We start from the raw sequence: 21,465 nt of genomic DNA on the forward strand, positions 1-21,465 counted from the left end.
TCTAGTGGTGGTGCTATCTATTCCACTTTTTTTCTAGCTTACTAAGAAGTAAACTTTGTCTACTTTGTCAAATTCCTTGCTGAAATCTAAATATATTATGTCCACAGTATTTTGCTGCTCTACTAATTTAGTCACTATGTTGAAGAATGAAATAAGATTGGTTTGGCATGATCTGTTCTTAACAAACCCGTGCTGACTGCTAGTTATTACTTTACTTATTTCTAGACGTTGGCAGATCTGTTGTTTTTATTATTATTATTTTTTCCAGTATCTTCCCGGGTATTGATGTTAGGCTGATTGGTCTATAGTTTCCTGGGTCTGTGTTTTTCCCTTTTTTTGAGGTTAACCCGAGATAATTAAATTCATCCACAAACCATCTTGTAATAGTAATTAATAATAGGTCATTTTTTTCCTGCAACAACTGATCTTCAAATAAACCCCGGCTTCACGTACAAGGTTCATTTTTTTTTTTTTTAAACAGGTCTGGTTGACAAGATTGTGTGAACCCAACTTTGTGGCAGGAGGTACGAAAACGGCTCGCCTAAAAGGGGATCTTGTGGGTTTTATGGCTGTGAAAGGGATGCAAATCTAGATTTTCAGCACACAAGAGTTCCCAGAAGGAAAAAAACAACCCTTAAATTTCTTACAGGGTCTTTAACAAACCGTTGTTTGGAAAAATGGGGTTTTTAAGAGCACTTCATTAAGCACTGTCATTTGCAACTTTCTGCAAGAGTCGGTGTTGTCCAAGGTGTACAGGAAGAAAAGGGGCAAAGGTGAATTACCTGGTTCTACTTGCCTTGTTTATAAAGCATTTAAATGGCCAATTTGGCATGTTTTCACATGGATTGCAGCTGGCAGTTTGCAAGTATAGGAAGTCCTCAGCTTACGGCCACAATTGTTGCTATGCACGACAGCAGTTAACTGAGTTTCGCCCTGTTTCTTGCCACCTTTCTTGCAAAAGTCATCAGTCACCTTTTTCAGTGCCATTTTGGCTTTGAACGGTCACAATATGAATGGTCATAAGTCAAGGATGACCTGCATTGGACAAACTTTGCTGAATCGAAACATTCCAGAGGAGGAATAATCAATGCAAAGGGAGGTTTAAGTCTCAAAACTTTAATCAAGGTTTTCTCAAACGTGGCAAATTTAAGATGGGTGGACTTCATCTCCCAGAATTCCCCAATCTGTATGTTTCCTGGGGAATTCTGGGAGTTGAAGTCCACTCAACTTAAAGTTGCCACGTTTGAAAAATACCACTTCTATTTTCCTTTCTACGGCTGCTTGGAAGCTGAAATGTTGCAGCCCAGAAAAAAAATAATAATACCATTAGTTAAAAAAAAACAACACCTTAATTTTATGAACCCATGGATGGGGAAAGGGTGTCCGTTAAAGCCAAATGTCCATTAAATGAGAAGGTAGATAACTGAGTAAATCTTTTCATAATTTACATCGAGATTTTTTCTAATTTATATTCAAATTCTAGAGAAAATATACAAATGTTGTCCAAGTGGATTTTCTTTATTGCATCCAAAATCTGCTGAATGGAGGTCCATAAAAATTGGGAGGTTAATGAATATCAGCTATTATTCATGCAATGCTTTGTCAATTACAGTACAATATTAGAAATGCAGGTAACCTCTTAAAATCAAGAGAACTCAGTGACGTCGCTCACATCACATATTGCGATGCGATGAATAAATCACATTGCCTAAAACTTCACACTATGCGCACTATGTTATCGAACCAGGGTAACAGAATAGCAGAATTGGAAGGGATCTTGGAGGTCTTCTAGTCCAACCCCCTGCTCAACTATACCATCCCAGACAAGTGACTGCCCAGCCTCTTCTTGAAAGCGTCCACTGATGAAGCACCCACAACTTCTGGTGGCAAGCAGTTCTACTGGTTAATTGTTCTCACTGTGGGTAAGTTTCTCCTTAATTCCAGGTTGCTTCTCTCCTTGATGAGTTTCCATCCGTTGCTTCTTGCCTTGCCTTCTGGTTCTTTGGAGAATAGATGGAACTTCCTCTTCTTTGTAGCAGACCCAAATATTGGAAAACTGCTATCATGTCACACACCTAGATTAACCCGGTTTAGCAATCTGGTTAATTTAACGCTACACCTTTAGCCACCAAAAAAATCCAATCAAGGTCAACCCTAGCTAAATTTAGCAACATTTCCATTAGGTCTTTCCTTAAACTGAGTTAAACATGTTGTGTAAACTCAGCCACAATGACTTAGCATGATGGCTTGGTTCACCCAACATGTTAACATTGTGGGAACACAAGCATGCTAGTCTATTTTAGCCCCAAATCAGCGTCCAGTGGCTTTTTTTTTTTCAGACTAACACGTTTTATTCAAAGGCCTCTGCTCTCTGTGACTGAATTCCCACATCATGAATCACAAAGGACTATTATTTCTGCTATATATTACTAGATCGGTACAATTGTTATTTTTATTCTGTTCCATCTCTCAAAAGCAAAACCTCTTCCAAAGAGACATTAATAAAGGGAAATTGTCCATAATTGCAAAGGAAAACATTACAATATTTAGGAACAAGGAAGCGATAAGACCTGGCTGTCAGTTGTCGTCGGCCCATCCTGGTCTCTTGTCCTGCCAAGCCACGTTTTAACCCTGTTTCCATGTTGTCGGAACACAGCCAATGTCTGATTTACATTAATTTTTTTCCCCCCATGAGATAATCTCCTCTCATTTTTATATCGACAAACGACTTTCCATGGTGCAAGATACACCTTGGAAACATAAACAAGTGCTTATTAAGAGCGCTCTGCTCTCCATGCTTCTAAAATAAAATAAAAAGTCATTTAAATAGTGATTTTTCCATACCCTTCGTGCCTTCATGACCTGACCTGGGGGTGCTCACATTGCAGCCCTGGTCAAAAGGACCCAGCAGAGATTAGACTACCTGAGGCTTCTCAGAAAACAACAACTGAATGAAAAACTGCTGGTGACCTTCTACCGCTGCACCATAGAGAGTATCTTAACTTACTGCACACCTGTGTAGGGTTTGCCAATTGCACAGGGGCAGATAGGACAGCACTCCAGAGGGTGAATGTCATTGCCCAGAGGATCCTGGGTTGCCCTCTCCCCTCTTTGGAAGAGCTTTATAGCTCCCGCTGCCTTAAGAAAGTTCAAAACATTCTCAAAGATCCATCTCGTCCTGGGCACCCCCCTTTTTGTTTGAACTATTATCATCTGGCAGACGGTACAGGACAATAATAAAAACAAGGACAAACAGGCTGCAAAACAGCTTCTATCCCAGGGCAGTAACTCTATTGCATTCTACTATATAGTGCAATATTAACACAATATTGATTGTATAGAATGCAATTGCCCTCTCCCCTATTTGGAAGAGCTTTAAGAAAGTTCAAAACATTCTCCTGCTGCCTTAAGAAAGTTCAAAACATCCTCAAAGATCCATCTCATCCTGGGCACCCCTTATTATTATTTTCGAACTATTACCATCTGGCAGACGGTACAGGATAATAATAAAAACAAGGACAAATAGGCTGAAAAACAGCTTCTATCCCAGGGCAGTAACTCTATTGCATTCTACTGCGTAGTACACTGAAGATGGTGTTTAATTTCATCGTACGATGTGTGCAAATGACAATAAACTAAACGAAACCAACTTTGGTGGAAAACGCCTTTGCAGAATTTCAGAAGAAGCCTTTCCCGGTGCAGGCAACGTTAGAAACGAGACTTGGCTACGATACCGTGGTTTTAGTTTTCATGGCTAGGTGATCTCGTCCCCGAAAGTTGCAATGGGGAACGCTGGTCGTCCCCGACTGGGTGCCATTTTTCGCTGCGGTCTGGGGACAAGCAAATTTGACAAACTTTTGCCCGGCCAAAAAGTACAGGATGGGGTCCAGGCAGCTGTTGGTGCTGGCCAGAGGGCGGCAGAGTTTGTAAGCCAGGTTGATGGCGTCCAACGTGGGACAGCTGAGGTCCCAGCTGCGGAAGGAGTAATAGAGAGTCCGGGTGATGTGGAAGGGCAGGAAGCAGATGATGAAGACCAACATGACGATGAGGATCATCTTCACGGACTTCTTCTTGGAGCTGGACATGCGGGAGATTCCTCGCGTGGGCTGGAGAAGCTTGCGGGCCATCATGCAGTAGCAGACGATGAGGAGAAGGAAAGGGATGCAGAAGAGAAGGACCAACATCACTGAACTGTAGATGAGGAACTGGTCAAAGAGCTCCTTGGCGGACGTGTCGTGGCAGGTGATGCTGTTGCACCTCTGGCTGGTGGTGACGAAGAAGAGGACCGGCGACTGGCAGGAGATCACCACCAACCACACGACGGCGGAGACCCAACGGGCGTAGCGTACCTGGCCCCATTCCAGGGACCTGAGAGGGAGGCAGATGCCCATGAAACGGTGGGCGCTGATGCAGAGGAGGAAGAGGATGCTGCAGTACAGGTTCGTGTAGAAAAGGAAGCGGGTAATCTTGCACAGGCCCACGCTGAAGGGCCAGTTGTCCTCCATGGCGTAGTAGTAGACCAGCAAGGGCAAGGAGATGACGTAAAGCAAGTCGGACACGGCCAGGTTGAACATGTAGGTGGTGGAGGCGTTCCAGGTCTTGATGCGGAAGAGGAAGACGTAGAGGGCCAGCAGGTTGAGGGTGAGGCCCACCACGAAGACGATGCTGTAGGAGACGGGCAGGAGGATGTACTTGAAGTCCTCGTTGAACTTGCACTTGTAAGGGTGCTCCTCCTCACCGCAGTCGGCCTCCGAGGAGTTAGCGCTGGCGTTCATCATCAAGGTGTACGGCAGGAACGTGAGGTTCTCCATCGCCCTGGGAGAGACCTTGGAAAGAAAGCAGAGAGAGAAAGGTTAGCACAGGTGGAAGTGTTGCAGTCCCACAGGGTACTTCCCTGGCTTTGAGGATGGATGATTGATTGATAGGTAGGTAGATACCGTAGATAGATAGATAGATAGATAGATAGATAGATAGATAGATAGATAGATAGATAGATAGATAGACAGACAGACAGACAGACAGACAGAAGAGATAGATACCATAGATAGATGGATAGATAGATAGATAGATAGATAGATAGATAGATAGATAGATAGATAGAGATAGATAGATAGATAGATAGATAGATAGATGAAGATAGATACCATAGGTAGGTAGATACCATAGATAGATGGATAGATAGATAGATAGATAGATAGATAGATAGATAGATAGATAGATAGATAGATAGATAGATAGATAGATAGATAGATAGATAGATAGATAGATAGATAGATAGATAGATATAGATACTTGAAGTGAGATGATAGATAGATAGATAGATAGATAGATAGATAGATAGATAGATAGATAGATAGATAGATAGATAGATAGATAGATAGATAGATAGATAGATAGATAGATAGATAGATACATAGATAGATGATAGATAGATAGATAGATAGATAGATAGATAGATAGATAGATAGATAGATAGATAGATAGATAGATAGATAGATAGATAGATAGATAGATAATATATGGGTTGAATGTATGGATGTTTAGATAGATAGATGGATGATAGATAGATAGATAGATAGATAGATAGATAGATAGATAGATAGATAGATAGATAGATAGATATAGATATAGATACTATAGATAGATGATAGATAGATAGATAGATAGATAGATAGATAGATAGATAGATAGATAGATAGATAGATAGATAGATAGATAGATAGATAGATAGATAGATAGAGATAGAGATAGATAGATAGATAGATAGATAGATAGATAGATAGATAGACAGACAGATAGATAGATAGACAGACCATAGATAGATAGATAAATAGATAGATATGGATTCCATAGATAGATAGATGAAGATAAGTAGGTAGGTAGGTAGGTAGGTAGGTAGGTAGGTAGATAGATAGATAGATAGATAGATAGATAGACCATAGATAGATAAATAGATAGATATAGATACTATAGATAGATAGATGATAGATAGATAGATAGATAGATAGATAGATAGATAGATAGATAGATAGATAGATAGACAGGCAGACAGATAAATACATTTAGCTTCTTCTTTGGCAGCAGAAACCACTGGATCGGGTAGGTGTGTGTCCAGACCACGCTGCCCTTGCCCCGCACATCAGTGGTCACAGCAAACGTGACAACGTCTCTGGGTGCCTCTTCAAGGGAATTGCACAATTCACATTCCTTCAGTGTATGCTATCCTGTCTCTAAATATCTCTTTCCGGGTTTTGCACTGTAATTATTAACTCTCCATAGATACTCGCCAGCTGTTGCAACGCGTGAGAAGATGCTGAAGGAAGCAAAAGGGATCATCGTTCGCACGCACCCTAATTTCTGGAGGCGACAGCCGAGCGGGGAAGGAAAGGAGGAGTAAACTAGGCAGAATTACCTAGCAGTCCTCGACTTACGACCACAATCAAGACACACATTTCCATTGGGGTTGTTAAGGGAGCCAACCAGGGGTGGGCTGCTGGGGGCTCACTAAGATTCTGCGGGGCTTGGAGAGCCCCCAATAACCTCAGAAAGACAAGCAGCAAGGGAAAACTCTTAATAGGCTTAATTGAACTTCTGGGCGTTTAGCCAAGAGCATTTCACACCTAACAGTGTGGCAAGCTAGATAAGCGATCCACTTGGCGCTTGCAAGGAAGAGCCGTTGAGAAAATTAGATAACGTAGCCACGTAAATTTTTTTTCCATTTTTTGTGGTATTCTGTCTCGTCCTTATTTTTTAATTCCAATCTATCTGTTTCAGCACCTATCAATATCTTCTTTATCACCTCACCTTCGTTGGGGAATTTCTCTGTCTTTCCATTGTGGGCAAAAATCATTCTTGCTGCCATGATAATATGTATTATTAAAAAAAATCTCCTCTTTACTATATCTTTCTGTCATAATTCCAAGTAAAAATTAGTTGGTTTATAACAGTTCGCTTAGTGACCGTTGCAAGTTACAACGGCACTGGAAAAAGTGATTTATGACCGTTTTTCACACTTAAGACTGCTGTATCATCCCCATGGTCACCTGATCAAAATTCAAAAGCTTGGCCACTGACTCATATTTATGATGGTCGCAGAGTCCCGGGGGGGGTCACGTGATCCCCTTTTGTGACCTTCGGACAAGCAAAATACACGGGGAAGCTAGATTCGCTTAACAACCGGGTTACTAGCTTAACAGCTCCAGTGCTTCATTTAACGACTGTGGCCAGAAAGATCGTAAAATGGAGGAAGACTCCTTTAGCAAATGTCACACTCAGCAACAGGAATTTCGGGCTCCATGGTGGTCGTAAGTGGAGGAGGAATCCCTGTGCCTGCTGGTTTGCCAAGCGCTTGGATTTTGATCACGTGATCATGGGGGGAAATGCCACAACGGTCATTAAGTGTGAAAAACGGTCATCTGTTGTGGTTCGCCGGCAGCAGGTGCGGATAGCTGAGGTCTCGGAGAGCGAGGACTCAGATGAGGGGCCTGTGTGTGATGCAGGGATGGAGTGAGGACCATCAGGGAGTGGAGTGCGGCCTTAGGAGATGGTGGAGGCTGGCAGCAGCGATGAAGAGGTTCCCGAGGAGCCTGTGCCCAGGGCGCATGCACGCAGGGCTGCTCGAAGGAAAGAGCAGCTGCAGCAGCATGGGTGACTCGGGAGTAAGGCTGCAAGGTAATGGCCCCTCCCTGAGGAGATAAAAGCCAGCTGAGAAACCGGAGTTCTTTGCAGGAAGCAAAGAAGTTTTTGCACTCAAGCCTTGTGGACGTTCGGAATATCTGAGTTGGTGTTTGGAGATTCTTCGTGTTTGGAATATTTCTTGGCAACTTTATCGAGTGTTCTTGCACAACCGTGGCAAGGCTCGTTCTTATCAGAGACAATTAATTTGAAACAGCCTTTTAACCGGGAAGGAACAGAATTCGTAAAGAATCATTAAAAGTTTTCGCTGTTACCTCCATTTCGGGTTTGTTTCCTTGGAACCAGGTTTGGGTCAGAACATCATCAGTCTCTTTTCCCAGTGCTGATATAACTTCGAACAGCCATGAAACAAATGGTTTGCGAGGCGAGGGATCACCTGTGTTCCCTGAACAAAACGTCTCGCTTAACGACAGAAATGTTGGGGCTCCATTGTGGTAGTAAGGTAAAGACTCCCCTGTACTTTCAAGGAATGCTTCTAAGTCTCCAAATGCTGAACAACGAATAAAGAAAGGAGACTTTGAAGCAGCCAAAAATGCCTGGATTTTCTTTTGGGCCCGATGCCCGTATTTCTCTTTTCCCGCAGGAATTCTCCGCTTTGTGAGTTAGCTCGGTGGTAACAAGGGTGGCATTGTTTCTATGTGGCCCCGGCGTGGCTTTGGATTGTGGGTTGTTGTCGACTTCACAATCCACCACTGTTTTATACAATGAGGAGTAGTAGTAATAAGAGGGGAAATTAGAATTTGAACGATGGTAGTCCTGAGAAAGTTTGAACAACATGGCGATCGGCATGAAAATAACACCCTGAAATATTGAATCATTAAACAACGGGAGATTATAACTTAACCTAAATAGGTGCATTACTATTAGAACTATGTCAGCCTGTTAAATACAACCAATAGGATTGTTAGTGTTTTGTTTGTAGCAAAAGGAATGACCTTCAGATAACAGAACATCAGAGTTGGAAGGGACCTTGTAGGTCATCTAGTCCAACCCCCTGCCCACGCAAGAAACCCTACACCATTTCTGTCCAGTCTCTTCTCGAAAGCCTCCAGTGATGAAGCTCCCACAACTTCCGAAGGCAACTTCTGTTACATTGATTGATTGTTCTCACTGTCAGAAAGTTTCTCCCTATTTCCAGGTTGAATCTCTCCTTGTTCAGTTTCCATCCATTGTTCCTTGTCTGGCCTTCGGGTGCTTTGGAAAATAGCTTGACCCCCCTCCTCTCTGTGGCAGCCCCTCCCTCAAATATTGGAAGATGCTCTCCTGTCTCCCCTGGTCCTTTTCTTCCCTAGACCAGCCAGGCCCAGTTCCTGCAACTGTTCATCGTATGTTTTAGCCTCCAGTCCCCTCATCATCCTGGTTGCTCTTCTCTGCACTCTTTCTAGAGTCTCAACCTCTTTTTTATAATGTGGTGACCAAAACTGGATGCAGGACTCTAGGTGTGGTCTTACTAAGCCTTTACAGTGTTGTATTAGTACCTCCCTTGATCTGGATTGTGTCCCTCTGTTAATACAATTTAGGATTGCATTGGCTTTTTTGGCTGCTGCTGCTGCACACGGCTGGCTCCTATTTAGCTGGTTGTCCACTAAGACTCCAAGATCCCTCTGACAGTTCCTGCTATTGAGCCTGGTTTCACCCAGTCTATATGGGTCCTTTGGGTTTTTCTTGCCCAAGTGTAGGACTTTACTTTTCTCTACATTCAAAATATGGTGATTGGCATAAAAATAACATACTGAAATATCGAACAATCAAATAACAAAAGATTATAATTCAACAAAATACGTGTACGTTATTACCAGAACTATATAAGATTGTCAATTTGTAGTAAATATGAAGAATATTATTTTATTTGTGTAATACATGTGTAATAATATGGGTATATTATTATTAAAGCTATATAAGATTGTCAACTTATATATAGTAAATGTGAAGAATATTATTTTGTACCAAAATGTACGACGCTCGGGGGCCACACCATTCACACAATGATATGTTTGTAAAAAAAATAAAAAATAAAAAACTTGGGAAAAAAAGCAAAGCAAAGCAAAACAATCCGCCACTGTTTGATGGTAGCTGAGTGATGCCCTTCTCGCATTTCGAGGCTGCTTTTGGACGGCCAAGGTTGGTATTTGGAGTGTCCGGACTCAGCAAATGTTGCCAGGGGTGTATAATTCTCTGCGAAAGCCGTTGAGTTTCGGCGCGGGGCAAAAGAGAAAGCCGCTTGGCATTCTGGTGACATTTTCCAATGGCGCGTGGGAGTGTGATATTTAGAATATTTGTGGTGGTTCGTGAGCTGACTTTCTCCTGATTTATGTTGTGGCCCAGGCCAGCAAGGCAGACTCGGACAGTGAGGAGGTTGGAGAGGAACATGGGCCAGTCCTAGATTCTGGGGAAGGCCCAGACAAGGGCTCTGTGTCAGGCGCATAGACGGGGACAGGGCCGCCTGACAATGATCAGCTCTCTTCAGAGTCGGAGATCAGTGGGGCAGAAGAACAGCTGGAGCCTGTTCCCAGTGTGTGCATGCACAGAGCTGCCAGGAGAAGGGAACGGCTAAGGAACAAGGGTCGATTCGGGAGTCATGGTGGATGGAGAATGGTCCCACCCATAGAGGAATAAAGAGGTGCGAAAGGGGACAAAGGTGTTTGTAGCAGACAATTCGTTTGTTTAATTAGTGTGAATATTTGTTCCTGACTTCTTGCCAAGTAATTGCTGCTACACGATGGCATTTGGGAGGTATCGGCCTAGCAACTCTCCATGCTCCAAATATCCTGGGACTACACCACCCTGGCTGGCCTGGAGCTGGGAATGTTGGAGTTTGGAGTCCCCAGTGCAGCTCCTGGGGAGGTTTGCAAGGCTGCCCGGGGTACCTGTGAAGGGCCGTTGTAGCATTGAACGGTCATTAAACGTGGGACGACTCACAATGCTTTTGATTGTTTCTCCGTAAATCCTACTTACGTTTTACCGTTTCATTGTTCCTTTTTCCTTCCGTGCTTTTGCAGGAAAAATTCTCATGGCCTGAGATTATACAGAGATAAGACGGGTTGGATGCCAGAGGAGCTCAGATTTTAAAATCTCTTTAAAAGGAGTTGAACAGGTTGTGTCAGGTAATAAACAGGTGTACAGAATTGACACACTTTAAATAAATAAAATACTTTTATGGGCAAAAGCCTCCATTGGCAGGAGTCAGATCCTGATGGAGGTAAAAGGAAATTGAGTCGGCAGGTGCGAATAGGTGGCAATATAAAATTTCAAAATAAATAAATTCCTCCAATTTTTTTTGAAAAATGCAGTTGGATAAAATTTTGGCTTTACAGTCGTCCTGGACGTACGACCATTTCCATCGCTAAAACAAGGTAGTTCATTTCAGTGAGACGGGCCTGGTTTTGCGATAGTTTGTTTTTGCCATTGTTGTTAAGTGAATCAGAGTGTCGTTAAAGCAAATCTAATTGCTCATCGGAAGCCGCCTGGGAAGGCCGCAAATGATGATTATGTGACTCCAGGACAGTGCAACCGTCATAAGTACATGCCAGACACCCTCAAATCGAGAAATCACGCATACATCTGAACAAGACTGTGCTGTTTCTCTGTGTCATACCATATACTAGCAGGCTACAAAACTATGTGATCGGGCAAGTTTTGGGGGAGGAAAATAAGAGGGGAAAAAATTCTGCCTCTGCCTCCCAGCGTCCATTGGTATTCATCTGGCTAGTGTCCTGTCAGTGTGCAAGAGAGTTGAGGGCCATTTGGAAACTGAAGCAGTATTTGCTATGTGAGCAAGGAGGAGACAGCAAGGAGCCTGGGCGTGGCTTAGCTCAACTGTTCTGTACTGAAGCTGCTTGGTGCTCTGAAACAGAAACTCCTCTGCTTGTGTTTTGCATTAGGAGCAGATTTCTTCTCAGGTGGGGAGGGGGAGTAGAACTCCTTAGCATCAGAGCGTGTTAATAATAATAATAATAATAATAATAATAATAATAATAATAATAATAATAATAATAATAATAATAATATAGGGAATACGACTGATCTGATGGTCATTTCAAAAAATCCTTTCTTAGTGAGAGCACCTAGAAGCCAAGAGGAACCTACGGGCCAAATTTCAAGTTTGTAGGCTTTACGGTTCTGGAGATTTTGTGATGATGCCTGAGTGGTATTTCGCTTTTATATATAGATAGATGTAGGTATATTCATAAGTTTGTATTTATTTATTTGTGTCATGTTCTTGTAGTGTACATTGGAGGTGGTGAGTGAAAACTGTGTGCAGTGAAATTTCATTTTAAGGTATGCCGATTTGTGTACATTTCCACTGACAATAAAGTTGTTCTAAGAAAAAACAAAAACTTATTGTCACTTTGACATTTTCCTCCCTCTTCGTGAGATCATAAAAAGAATACCTGAGCATCTCTCAGAGTTTCTAGTGGTTTGTGTGATATGGTTCCTCCTTCTGCACACAGGTGTGAGAGGCCCCGGGGCACACCTTCCTCGTAAAAAAATGATCGGCAATCACACTTCCTTACACAACACCCATCTCGTGTTTTCCCAGGAGAAAAGCTGAACTTTGGTGATCGGATTTTTTTTTTTAAATCACATTTGCAGATGCGGGAAATTAGCAAGTTCACCCTGTCCCTTAACATAACTTCCCAAATTTGAATTCTTACCTGTGGGGATTTCAACTCAGATAAAAGAGAACAGATGACCAGAAGTTGGAAGGGACCTTGTAGGTCATCTAGTCCAACCTCCAGAATTCTCCACTAGGAAAATATTATAGATAGGCCTTGACTTACAACCACTCGTTCAACAACATTCAAACTTACCACGGCACTGGAAAATAAAAGGGGCTTATGGCCGGTCCTCACAGTTACGACTCTCACAAGCGTCCCTCCTGTCACACGATCAAAAATTCAGACCCTTGTCAATCAGCACGCATTTATGACGGTTGCAGGGTCACATGATTGAGTTTTGCGACCTCTCCAGTTGGATTCAGACCAACCAAAGTCAATGGGGAAGAAGCTGGATTCACTTAAAGACCGTAGGAGTCACGTAACAACTAGTGTGATTCGTTTTACTTCTTGTTTACTTCCTCTTTCGCCGCTTTGGCTGTTGAGGGCTTTGTTTAACAACCATGGGGAAAAGGTTATAAAGCTGGGTGCGACTCGCTTAACGACTGGGAATCATTGCAACAATTGTGGTTGTTGTTGAGTCGAGGACTTCTGTATGCTATTCAAATTCCCCTCATCAGAAAATGCTGGTGGGGTCTTTTTCAATCACCATCCCAATCTGGTATCCTGCAGATGAATTGATGGTTGGGGTCTCTAGTGTGTTGCAACCCCAACATCTGGAGGGCACCAGGGCTGGAGAAGAAGGGCTCCCAGTGATCTGCCTCATATATCAAATTCATCTATGCCAAGGGTCATCAAGGGGTCAAGCTATTTTCCAAAGCAACTGAAGGCCAGACAAGGAATAATGGATGGAAACTGAACCAGGAGAGATTTTTCAACCTGGAAATAAGGAGGAACTTTCTGACCGTGAGAGAACAATCAATCCATGGAACAGAAGTTGCCTTCAGAAGTTGTGGGAGCTTCATCCCTGGAGACTTTCAAGAAGAGATTGGACAGAAATGGTGTAGGGTCTCCCGCTTGGGCAGGGGGTTGGACTAGATGACCTACAAGGTCCTCTTCCGACTCTGATCATCTGTTACTTCCCATTGAACTTTACCCCGTTGTAAAGGTGAGAGGCACGACTTGGCATGGAAACCAGAACAGGATTGTTTGCAGAACACCTTTGCTGATTTATTCCTCAGATATGTCCATGTGCATCTTTATAGTGAGGTATTAAGGAGGTGCATGTATACCAAAGTATCAGGTTGACATAACTCTCTGGGAATAATAAATTTGACCAGCCAGTCAATCCATTTTTTAAAAAGCGATTCGCTGTTTTAAGCAGTTGGGTGTTTGGACCCAGCTCCTCAGACACGACAAACCCTCTGAAGTGAACTCAAAACATTCCTTTAATTAGGAGGCAGGTCCAGGAAAATTTTTCTCTCTCTCACCACAAGCTAACAAGTCTGTCTGGAAGGGAGATGAATAGTTGTCTGCCACACCAATTCATTTCCACCCGCTCCTTTTATCCCCAGAATTAGGGTGGGAAGAGTGATGGCTCTTCCGTCCCAAGGACCGGCCCATAGATTTCCACTGCTCTCCTCTCCTCTGCCTTCTGTGCGTCAGGCACTGGACCCGGCTGTTCCTCCTCTTACTCATCAGCCACCTCTAGACCTGGGGGCTGTTGACTCTCCATCTGAGGGCTGATGGACGGCTCAGGCTCCACCTCCATCTCTATCTCTGCCAGCTCCATCCCCTCTTCCCCCTTGAAGCTCTCAGGTTGCTTGGATGCTGACCCTGATTCCCACGATGCCTCCTCCTCCTCCTCCTCCTCCTCCTCCTCCTCCTCCTCCTCCTCCTCCTCCTCCTCCTCCTCCTCCTCCTCCTCCTCCTCCGATTCGGCTGCCGACAGGCCAAAACACTGTGGTTAAACTCATAGCTTGAGACGCCTTTGAGAATGACCGTCCTATTTGCAAACATCACTAACTGTGAATATTGACAGCTCCTTACCTAATACAGGTGGCCCTTGACTTACGACGATCATTGAGCCCAAAATTTCTGTTGCTAAGCAAGACCAGTGTTAAGTATCAGATTGGATCATGGCGGTCGATCACCGCATAACCGTGAAGTATAAGGTGACAGCTGACATTAAGTGAGTTTTCCCGCCGCTTTATGACCTTTTCTTGCCACGGTTGTTAAGTGGATCTCCTCCGTTAAATTAGCAACATGGTCGTTAAGTGAATCTGGCTTTCCCCATTGACTTAGCTTGTCAGAAGTTGCAAAAGGGGATCGTGTAACCCTGTGGAACACTGTGGCCGTCGTAAATATGAGTCAGTTGCCAAGCAGTCAAATTTTGATCACGTGACCGGGATAGGATTCAAAAATTTTTAACAACCGGTTCTGTGGGCGTGGCTTAGGTGGTGGGCGTGGCTTGGTGGTCATGTGACTGGGTGAACATGGCATGCGTGGCTGGGTGTGGCCAACTCAATATCACTCACATCGAGGCACGCATCTCCTCGCCTGGCCTCTCATGACTGTGGGGATGTTGCAACAGTCGTAAGTGTGAAAAATGGTCATAAGTCACTTTTTTCAGTGCCATTGTAACTTTGAATGGTCACTCCACACAAGCAAAGTACCAGCAAAGGAGGAGAAAATACTCCAGAGAAGTTCCAGAGACAGGAAGTCTAGTCCTACCAAGAATGTAATAAGGGTTAACGGAGAGGCAGTTTCTGTAAGCAACACCAGAATGTTTCCTTCCTGCCTTCCTTACAGGATTAGCCCTGTAATTTCTTCTAACAACCGGTTCTCCGAACTGCTTAGAACGTTAACAACTGGTTCTAGCGAATAGGTGTGAATTGGTAGAATCCCACCCCTGCACGTGACCCTGGGGATGTTGCAATGGTCGTAAGTGTGAAAAACGGTCATAAGTCACTTTTTCCAGCACCGTTGTAACTTGCAACAGTCACTAAGTGAACTGTTTTAAGTTGAGGACTTCCTGTAGTTCACATGATTTAACATTAAGCCTCCTTCCCAAGGATACCATGTTTAGCCTAGTACCTTTTCACCTTTAATTACAAGCTTCCTGTCTTTTGTCTATTTAGAATGGCTACAACTTGACTAAAGTAGAGAAGGAAGGAAGGAAGGAAGGAAGGAAGGAAGGAAGGAAGGAAGGAAGGAAGGAAGGAGGGAGGGAGGGAGGGGAGGGAGGAGGGAGGGAGGGAGGAAGGAAGGAAGGAAGGAAGGAAGGAAGGAAGACGGAGAAGGGAAGAAGGAAGGAAGGGAAAAAGAGAGAAAAGGAAGAAAGAAGGAAAAAAGAAAAAAGAAAGAAAGGGAGGGAGGGAGGGAGGAAAGAAAGGAAGGAAGGAGGGAGAGGAAGGAAAGAAAGAAGGAAGGGAAAAAGAGAAAAAGAAAGGAAGGAAGGAGGCAGGGAAGGAAGGGAAAAAGGAAGGGAAAAAGAAAAAGAAAGAAAGAAAGAAAAAAAGAGAAAAGAGAAAGGAAAGAAAGAAGGGAGGGAGGGAATGAAGAAAAGAAGGAAGGGAAAAAAGAAAATAAATAAAATAAATAAATAAATAAATAAATAAATAAATAAAGAAAGAATGAAAGAAAGAAAGAAAGAAAGAAAGAAAAGAAAAGAAAAGAAAGAAAAGAAAAGAAAGAAAAGAAAGAAAGAAAAGAAAGAAAGTTTTCCTCTGTCAATGTTGGTAGAAGTGTCCTTGGTCATTCCTTGATTAGGTTGTTCAATGTTGGATTGTTTGTCTGAGTTTGCATTGCCATGATTGGGGTGTTGTTTACTGCTTGGTTGTTGGCCTACTATTAATCCTGCTTATCTGTATGTTCATTGCTGGCTAGGAGATCTTCTCCTCTTTTAGCTTTTCAAAGGTGTCTTTTGAATGGTATGTCGATGTTGTTTACCTCTACGTGTCTGTTGATGGCTGCTTTGTTTGAGGGCCAAAGTTTCCAGGAATTTTCTAGCATTTTTAGACCTGGCTTGATCTAGGGTACTCGCCATTTCCCAGTCGAAGCTGTAGTGAGTTTTTATCAAGAATTAAGGCCACGTTTTTAACATAACTTCTAGTTGGGGTTTGTGGATGCACCGTCCTTACACTGCATGTTGTAGATGACTCCTGAGTTTTCTGTTGGGACTTAATGGGCCTTTTGGTTGACTTAGGGTGTTTTGGGAGGGTTTGAATCGGTTTGTTTGCAATGTGGCTATAACAATCTGTTAGCTATTTCCGAGATGTTTTGAATATACGGCAGCGTTAGCCTTTGTTATCTCTTTATTCTTGGAGTTGTTATCCAACCAGACACATCTCCGATTCTATTCCTCAACGGTCTGAGGCAAGGGGAGGGAGAGAATAACCACACCATAGTGGTCAAATATGTGTTTTGACTTCCAAGGGGCTGAAATATTTGGTCAGGCTATTCCCAAGGCTGATGAGAGTGGAAGGGGTGTGTGTGTGTGTGTTGTTTGGCCCAGTTAAGCTGGCAAGGCAGAAGAATTGAGGCCACTCCGATTCTTGGCTGCTTATAACTCTGTTTCCCCGAAAATAAGACCCTGTCTTATATATATTTTTTGCCACCAAAAAAGGCACCAGGTCTTATTTTGGGGGGATGCCATCCACTGACTAACCTCACTTGCATTATCGGCCTCCTTTTCGCTGTCAGAGGCCTTCAGGAACTTCTTCTGCAGCCGGCAAGGCTTTCCTGAAGGCCTCTGAGGCTGATAATGGAGCTCTGGATCGATCCAGAACTTTGTTCTCAGCTCCAGAGGCCTTCAGGAAATCCTGGCCAGCCTTGCGGGCTGCAGAAGAAATGGGCCAGTGAGGCAGGTGTCAGGGTGCGCGAGGCCTGGCTATACCTGTCCAAAGGTAAGTAGTAGGGCAGCTCCACCCACCCCCCATCCTCACCCTAGCTTAATTTTTACCCGTCCACTCTGGAGTGGGCGGGATCTTAATTAGGGCTTATTCTGGGGGTAGGGCTTATATTGGGCGCACATGTAAAAATCAATGTAGGTCTTATTTTCAGGGTAGGTCATATTTTCGGGGAAACAGGGTAGCTTTCTTCTATACACAAAGGGTTGTAATTAATTGCAGGTAATCCTCAACTTTGGATGTTTTAGGGACTGTCCATAGTTACAACGGCTGTGCAAAATGTGACTTACGACCCTTTTTCACACTTATGACCATTGCAGCATCCCCATGGTCGCATGATCAAAATTGAGATGCTTGGCACTCATATTTATGATGGTTTCAATCTCCCGGGGTCATGAGATGCGGAAAAAAGGTCATTTATCTTTGTTCCTGATCTTGGATCCCTTGAACCATTCAGTTGGATGTTCTTACAAAGCAGTGAGCCATCATGGATGGGGTGGTCAGAAATGTATTGATGCTGGATAAGTACCATGTTTCCCCCCAAATAAGACCCTGTCTTATATTTTTTTTGCCACCAGGTCTTATTTTCGGGGGATATCATCCACTGACTAACCTCACTTGCATGTGTAGTAGGGCAGCTTCACACACACACCAACCCCACCCTAGCTTAATCTTTACCCGTCCACTCTGGAGTGGGCGGGATCTTAATTAGGGCTTATTTTTGGGGTAGGGCTTATATTGGGTGCACGTGTAAAAAAAAAAAAAAAATCAAGCGCTAGGACTTACTTTCAGGGTAGGTTGTATTTTCGGGGAAATGGTCACAGCAAAATTCACTCCTAGGATTTGGGGGAGGGGGGGTCAGGAGGTTAGGAGAGTCCCGTATGGACTGTGATTTTGGAAAAAAAATGTTTATTTCGAACCTCACTTGCATTGCAACCTCACTTCACGTCAACATAGTATGATAGACTTGCAGGGCCGGTGTGTTGTGCAACAAGGTCACCTAGTGTAATAAGATTGGGACTGGGTTAGGGACTTCTGTCCTCACTGTGAGTTGTGTTGGGGTGTGTGTGTGTGTGTGCACGAAGGGAGGCTCAGCCAATCTCATTGTACACATATTGTACTCTCACAATAAAGGTACTAACATTGCAGCATCGATTATTTACGCTCTATTTCTTAGGTACGGTCAGCCGTTGTAATGGTATGTGGCAAAGACCTTGGGAGACTGGGTAAAGAGATGCAGCTTAGGAAGTGGTCAGATAAGAGAGGACATGGCCCACAGCTGTATAATGGGTGGAGAAAGAGAGTTTGAAGGGAGCCTCCCTGGTTTCTCAGGCTGTAAAAAGACAAGAGGGAGATTTGGGCTTTGCCATGCCCCTGTTGGAGACTGACTCCAAGGGAGAGGAGGAACAGCCGACAGGGAGTGGAAGTGTGGCTCCGGAGGTTGTGGAGGAAGCTGGGGAAGGGCACAGGCCGGCTGGGAAGTCAGAGGAAGACCCAGGCCCACCCCCTCTTCATCCTAGGGCATGCAGGGAGGAGCGGATAAGGGAGAAACATGAATGGCATGGTCTACAGGGGAAGAAAGGGCCTTGATCCCCTTCTTGGGCTGCAGCTGTGAGGACAGGTTAAAAGGACGGACATATGTATGGCCCAGTGCTGGAAGCAAAGCGTGAAATAATTTACAGTTCTTAATTGAGTTCTGGAGTCCTTCCCAGTGTGTGTATTTCGATATCTGTGGACGTCTTCAAGCCCTTATCCTGCCTTGTCTCCTTAATTGCTTCAGTGTGGTTTGTGTTGTTTTTTTCTATTTATAATTTATAGGTATTTTTAGTTTGGATGGCATTTCCTCCTTTTTGTAGCTGTTTGTGGGGGAGTTTTTTGTCTCCAGTCAAGGATATTTGGAACTTTGAAGCCAAATTGAAGGAATTAAAGGGACTTCACCTGTTTTTGTGCCTCTGTTGCTTTTGGGTCATCACAGGCTTTTGGATTTGCAAGATTCTGCTCGCACAATTAGTCCTCGGCTCGCGACCACAACTGAGCCCAACAGGTCTGTCGCTAAGCAAGGCAGTTATTAAATGAGGTTTGCTCCATTTTACAACCTTTCTTGCCACCGTTGCTCAGTGAATCACTGCAGCAGTTAAGTTAGTAACACGGGCTTTAGGCGAATCTGCCTTTCTCCGTTGACTTTGCTTGTCAGAGGGTCACAAAATGGAATCCTACGACCTCGGGACACTGCAACGGTCATAAACATGAGTCAGTTGCCAAGCGCCTGAATTTTGCTGCAACGGTCGTAAGTGTGAAAAACAGGTTTTTTTCGGTGCCGTAACTTCGAACTGTCACTAAATGAAAGCTTGTAAGTTGAGGGCTACCTGTATAGAATTAGTCTCACCTGGTTGTGTTTCCTGTTTGGTCTACCTGGGAAGGTTGATTCCACAACCCCAATTTACACACCATTCCCAAAAAGAGCGATTTGAAGGAGTCACAAACATCCAGATAAGCAGGGATCAACACCAGACAAACAATCCAGCAGAAAGCAATTCCCAAAGGAAGGAATTACTAAGGAGACAACCGATCAAGCAGGGAAACAATCCACAAAAACAAATATTTTATCAAGGAACCATCGAAGAGAAAAATCGCAGCTCCACCAGGGCTACAAGCCGCTGTATACAAACTGGGAGCATGTTGTCTAGTTGGCTGATGAAACGTCGGCAAGAAAACCAACAAGCTCAGAGAGCACCAAGGATGGCCCAGTTCATCACCTAGCTGCACCAAAATTAATACGATGGGAATCAGAGTTTCCTTCTTATTTCCAGACGGTGAGTTCTAGTCCCGCCTTAGCCATTAAAGCTGGTTGAGTGACTTTGGGCCAATCACCAGGAGACAGTGAGTTCTAGTCTCGCCTTAGGCATGAAAGCCAGCTGGGTGACTTTGGGCCAATCACCAGGAGACAGTGAGTTCTAGTCTCGCCTTAGGCATGAAAGTCAGTTGGGGGACTTTGGGCCAATCACCAGGAGACAGTGAGTTCTAGTCTCGCCTTAGGCATGAAAGCCAGCTGGGTGACTTTGGGCCAATCACCAGGAGACAGTGAGTTCTAGTTTCGCCTTAGGCATGAAAGCCAGCTGGGTGACTTTGGGCCAATCACCAGGAGACAGTGAGTTCTAGTCTCGCCTTAGGCATGAAAGCCAGCTGGGTGACTTTGGGCCAATCACCAGGAGACAGTGAGTTCTAGTTTCGCCTTAGGCATGAAAGCCAGCTGGGTGACTTTGGGCCAATCACCAGGAGACAGTGAGTTCTAGTCTCGCCTTTAGGCATGAAAGTCAGTTGGGGACTTTGGGCCAATCACCAGGAGACAGTGAGTTCTAGTCTCGCCTTAGGCATGAAAGCCAGCTGGGTGACTTTGGGCCAATCACCAGGAGACTGGGAGTTCTAGTCTCGCCTTAGGTATGACAGCCAGCTGGGTGACTTTGGGCCAATCACCAGGAGACAGTGAGTTCTAGTCCCGCCTTAGGCATGAAAGCCAGCTGGGTGACTTTGGGCCAATCACCAGGAGACAGTGAGTTCTAGTCTCGCCTTAGGTATGACAGCCAGCTGGGTGACTTTGGGCCAATCACCGGGAGACAGTGAGTTCTAGTTTCGCCTTAGGCATGAAAGCCAGCTGGGTGACTTTGGGCCAATCACCAGGAGACGGTGAGTTCTAGTCCCGCCTTAGGCATGAAAGCCAGTGAATGGCCCAAAGTCACCCAGTTGGGTTTCATGCCTAAGGTAGGACTAGAGTTCACTGTCTCCTGATGATTGGCCCAGTGGTGGGATTCAATTTTTTCTTTACTCACCGTCTCTGTGATGGGCAATGGCTCCAGTGGGCGTGGCAGGAAAAGGATAATGTAAAATCTCACAGTCAGAGGTGTATTTGCTGGTTCTCCAAACTGCTCGGACTAGAACTCACTACCGGTTCTCCAGAACTGGTCAGAACCTACTGAATACTCACCTCCTGATTGGCCCAAAGTCACCCAGTTGGGTTTCATGCCTAAGGCAGGACTAGAACTCACTGTCTCCTGGTGGTTGGCCCAAAGTCACCCAGCTGGCTTTCATGCCTAAGGCAGGACTAGAACTCACCATCTCCTGGTGATTGGCCCAAAGTCCCCCAACTGACTTTCATGCCTAAGGCAGGACTAGAACTCATTGTCTCCTGGTGATTGGCCCAAAGTCCCCCAACTGACTTTCATGCCTAAGGCAGGACTAGAACTCAGGGTGGCCTGGTATCTAGGCCAGCTTCTTAACCACTCGGCCAAACTGGCTTCATGCAAGGA

General features: G+C 44.3%; 1 protein-coding gene and 1 long non-coding RNA gene across 2 annotated transcripts in view; both read right to left on the minus strand.

Moving 5' to 3' along the window:
• Positions 1 to 1,499: 1,499 nt before the first annotated feature.
• The window catches only part of LOC148130344 (uncharacterized), a 469,114-nt gene continuing 449,148 nt past the window's right edge, over positions 1,500 to 21,465 (minus strand). Inside the window, exon 2 of the long non-coding RNA XR_015749690.1 lies at positions 1,500 to 2,867. This is a non-coding gene — a long non-coding RNA (uncharacterized LOC148130344). The remainder of the gene's footprint in view (positions 2,868 to 21,465) is intronic.
• P2RY2 (purinergic receptor P2Y2) overlaps positions 1,500 to 21,465 on the minus strand; it is a 46,042-nt gene continuing 26,076 nt past the window's right edge. The window contains exon 3 of the mRNA XM_087965970.1: positions 1,500 to 4,826. Coding sequence (XP_087822096.1) covers positions 3,726 to 4,811 — 1,086 coding nt within the window. The 5' untranslated portion in view covers positions 4,812 to 4,826 and the 3' untranslated portion in view covers positions 1,500 to 3,725. The remainder of the gene's footprint in view (positions 4,827 to 21,465) is intronic.

Source organism: Notechis scutatus, chromosome 5 (assembly GCF_049901735.1).
Source record: "Notechis scutatus isolate UNSWTSFEM ecotype Mainland chromosome 5, rNotScu1.2, whole genome shotgun sequence".
Lineage (NCBI taxonomy): Eukaryota > Metazoa > Chordata > Lepidosauria > Squamata > Elapidae > Notechis > Notechis scutatus.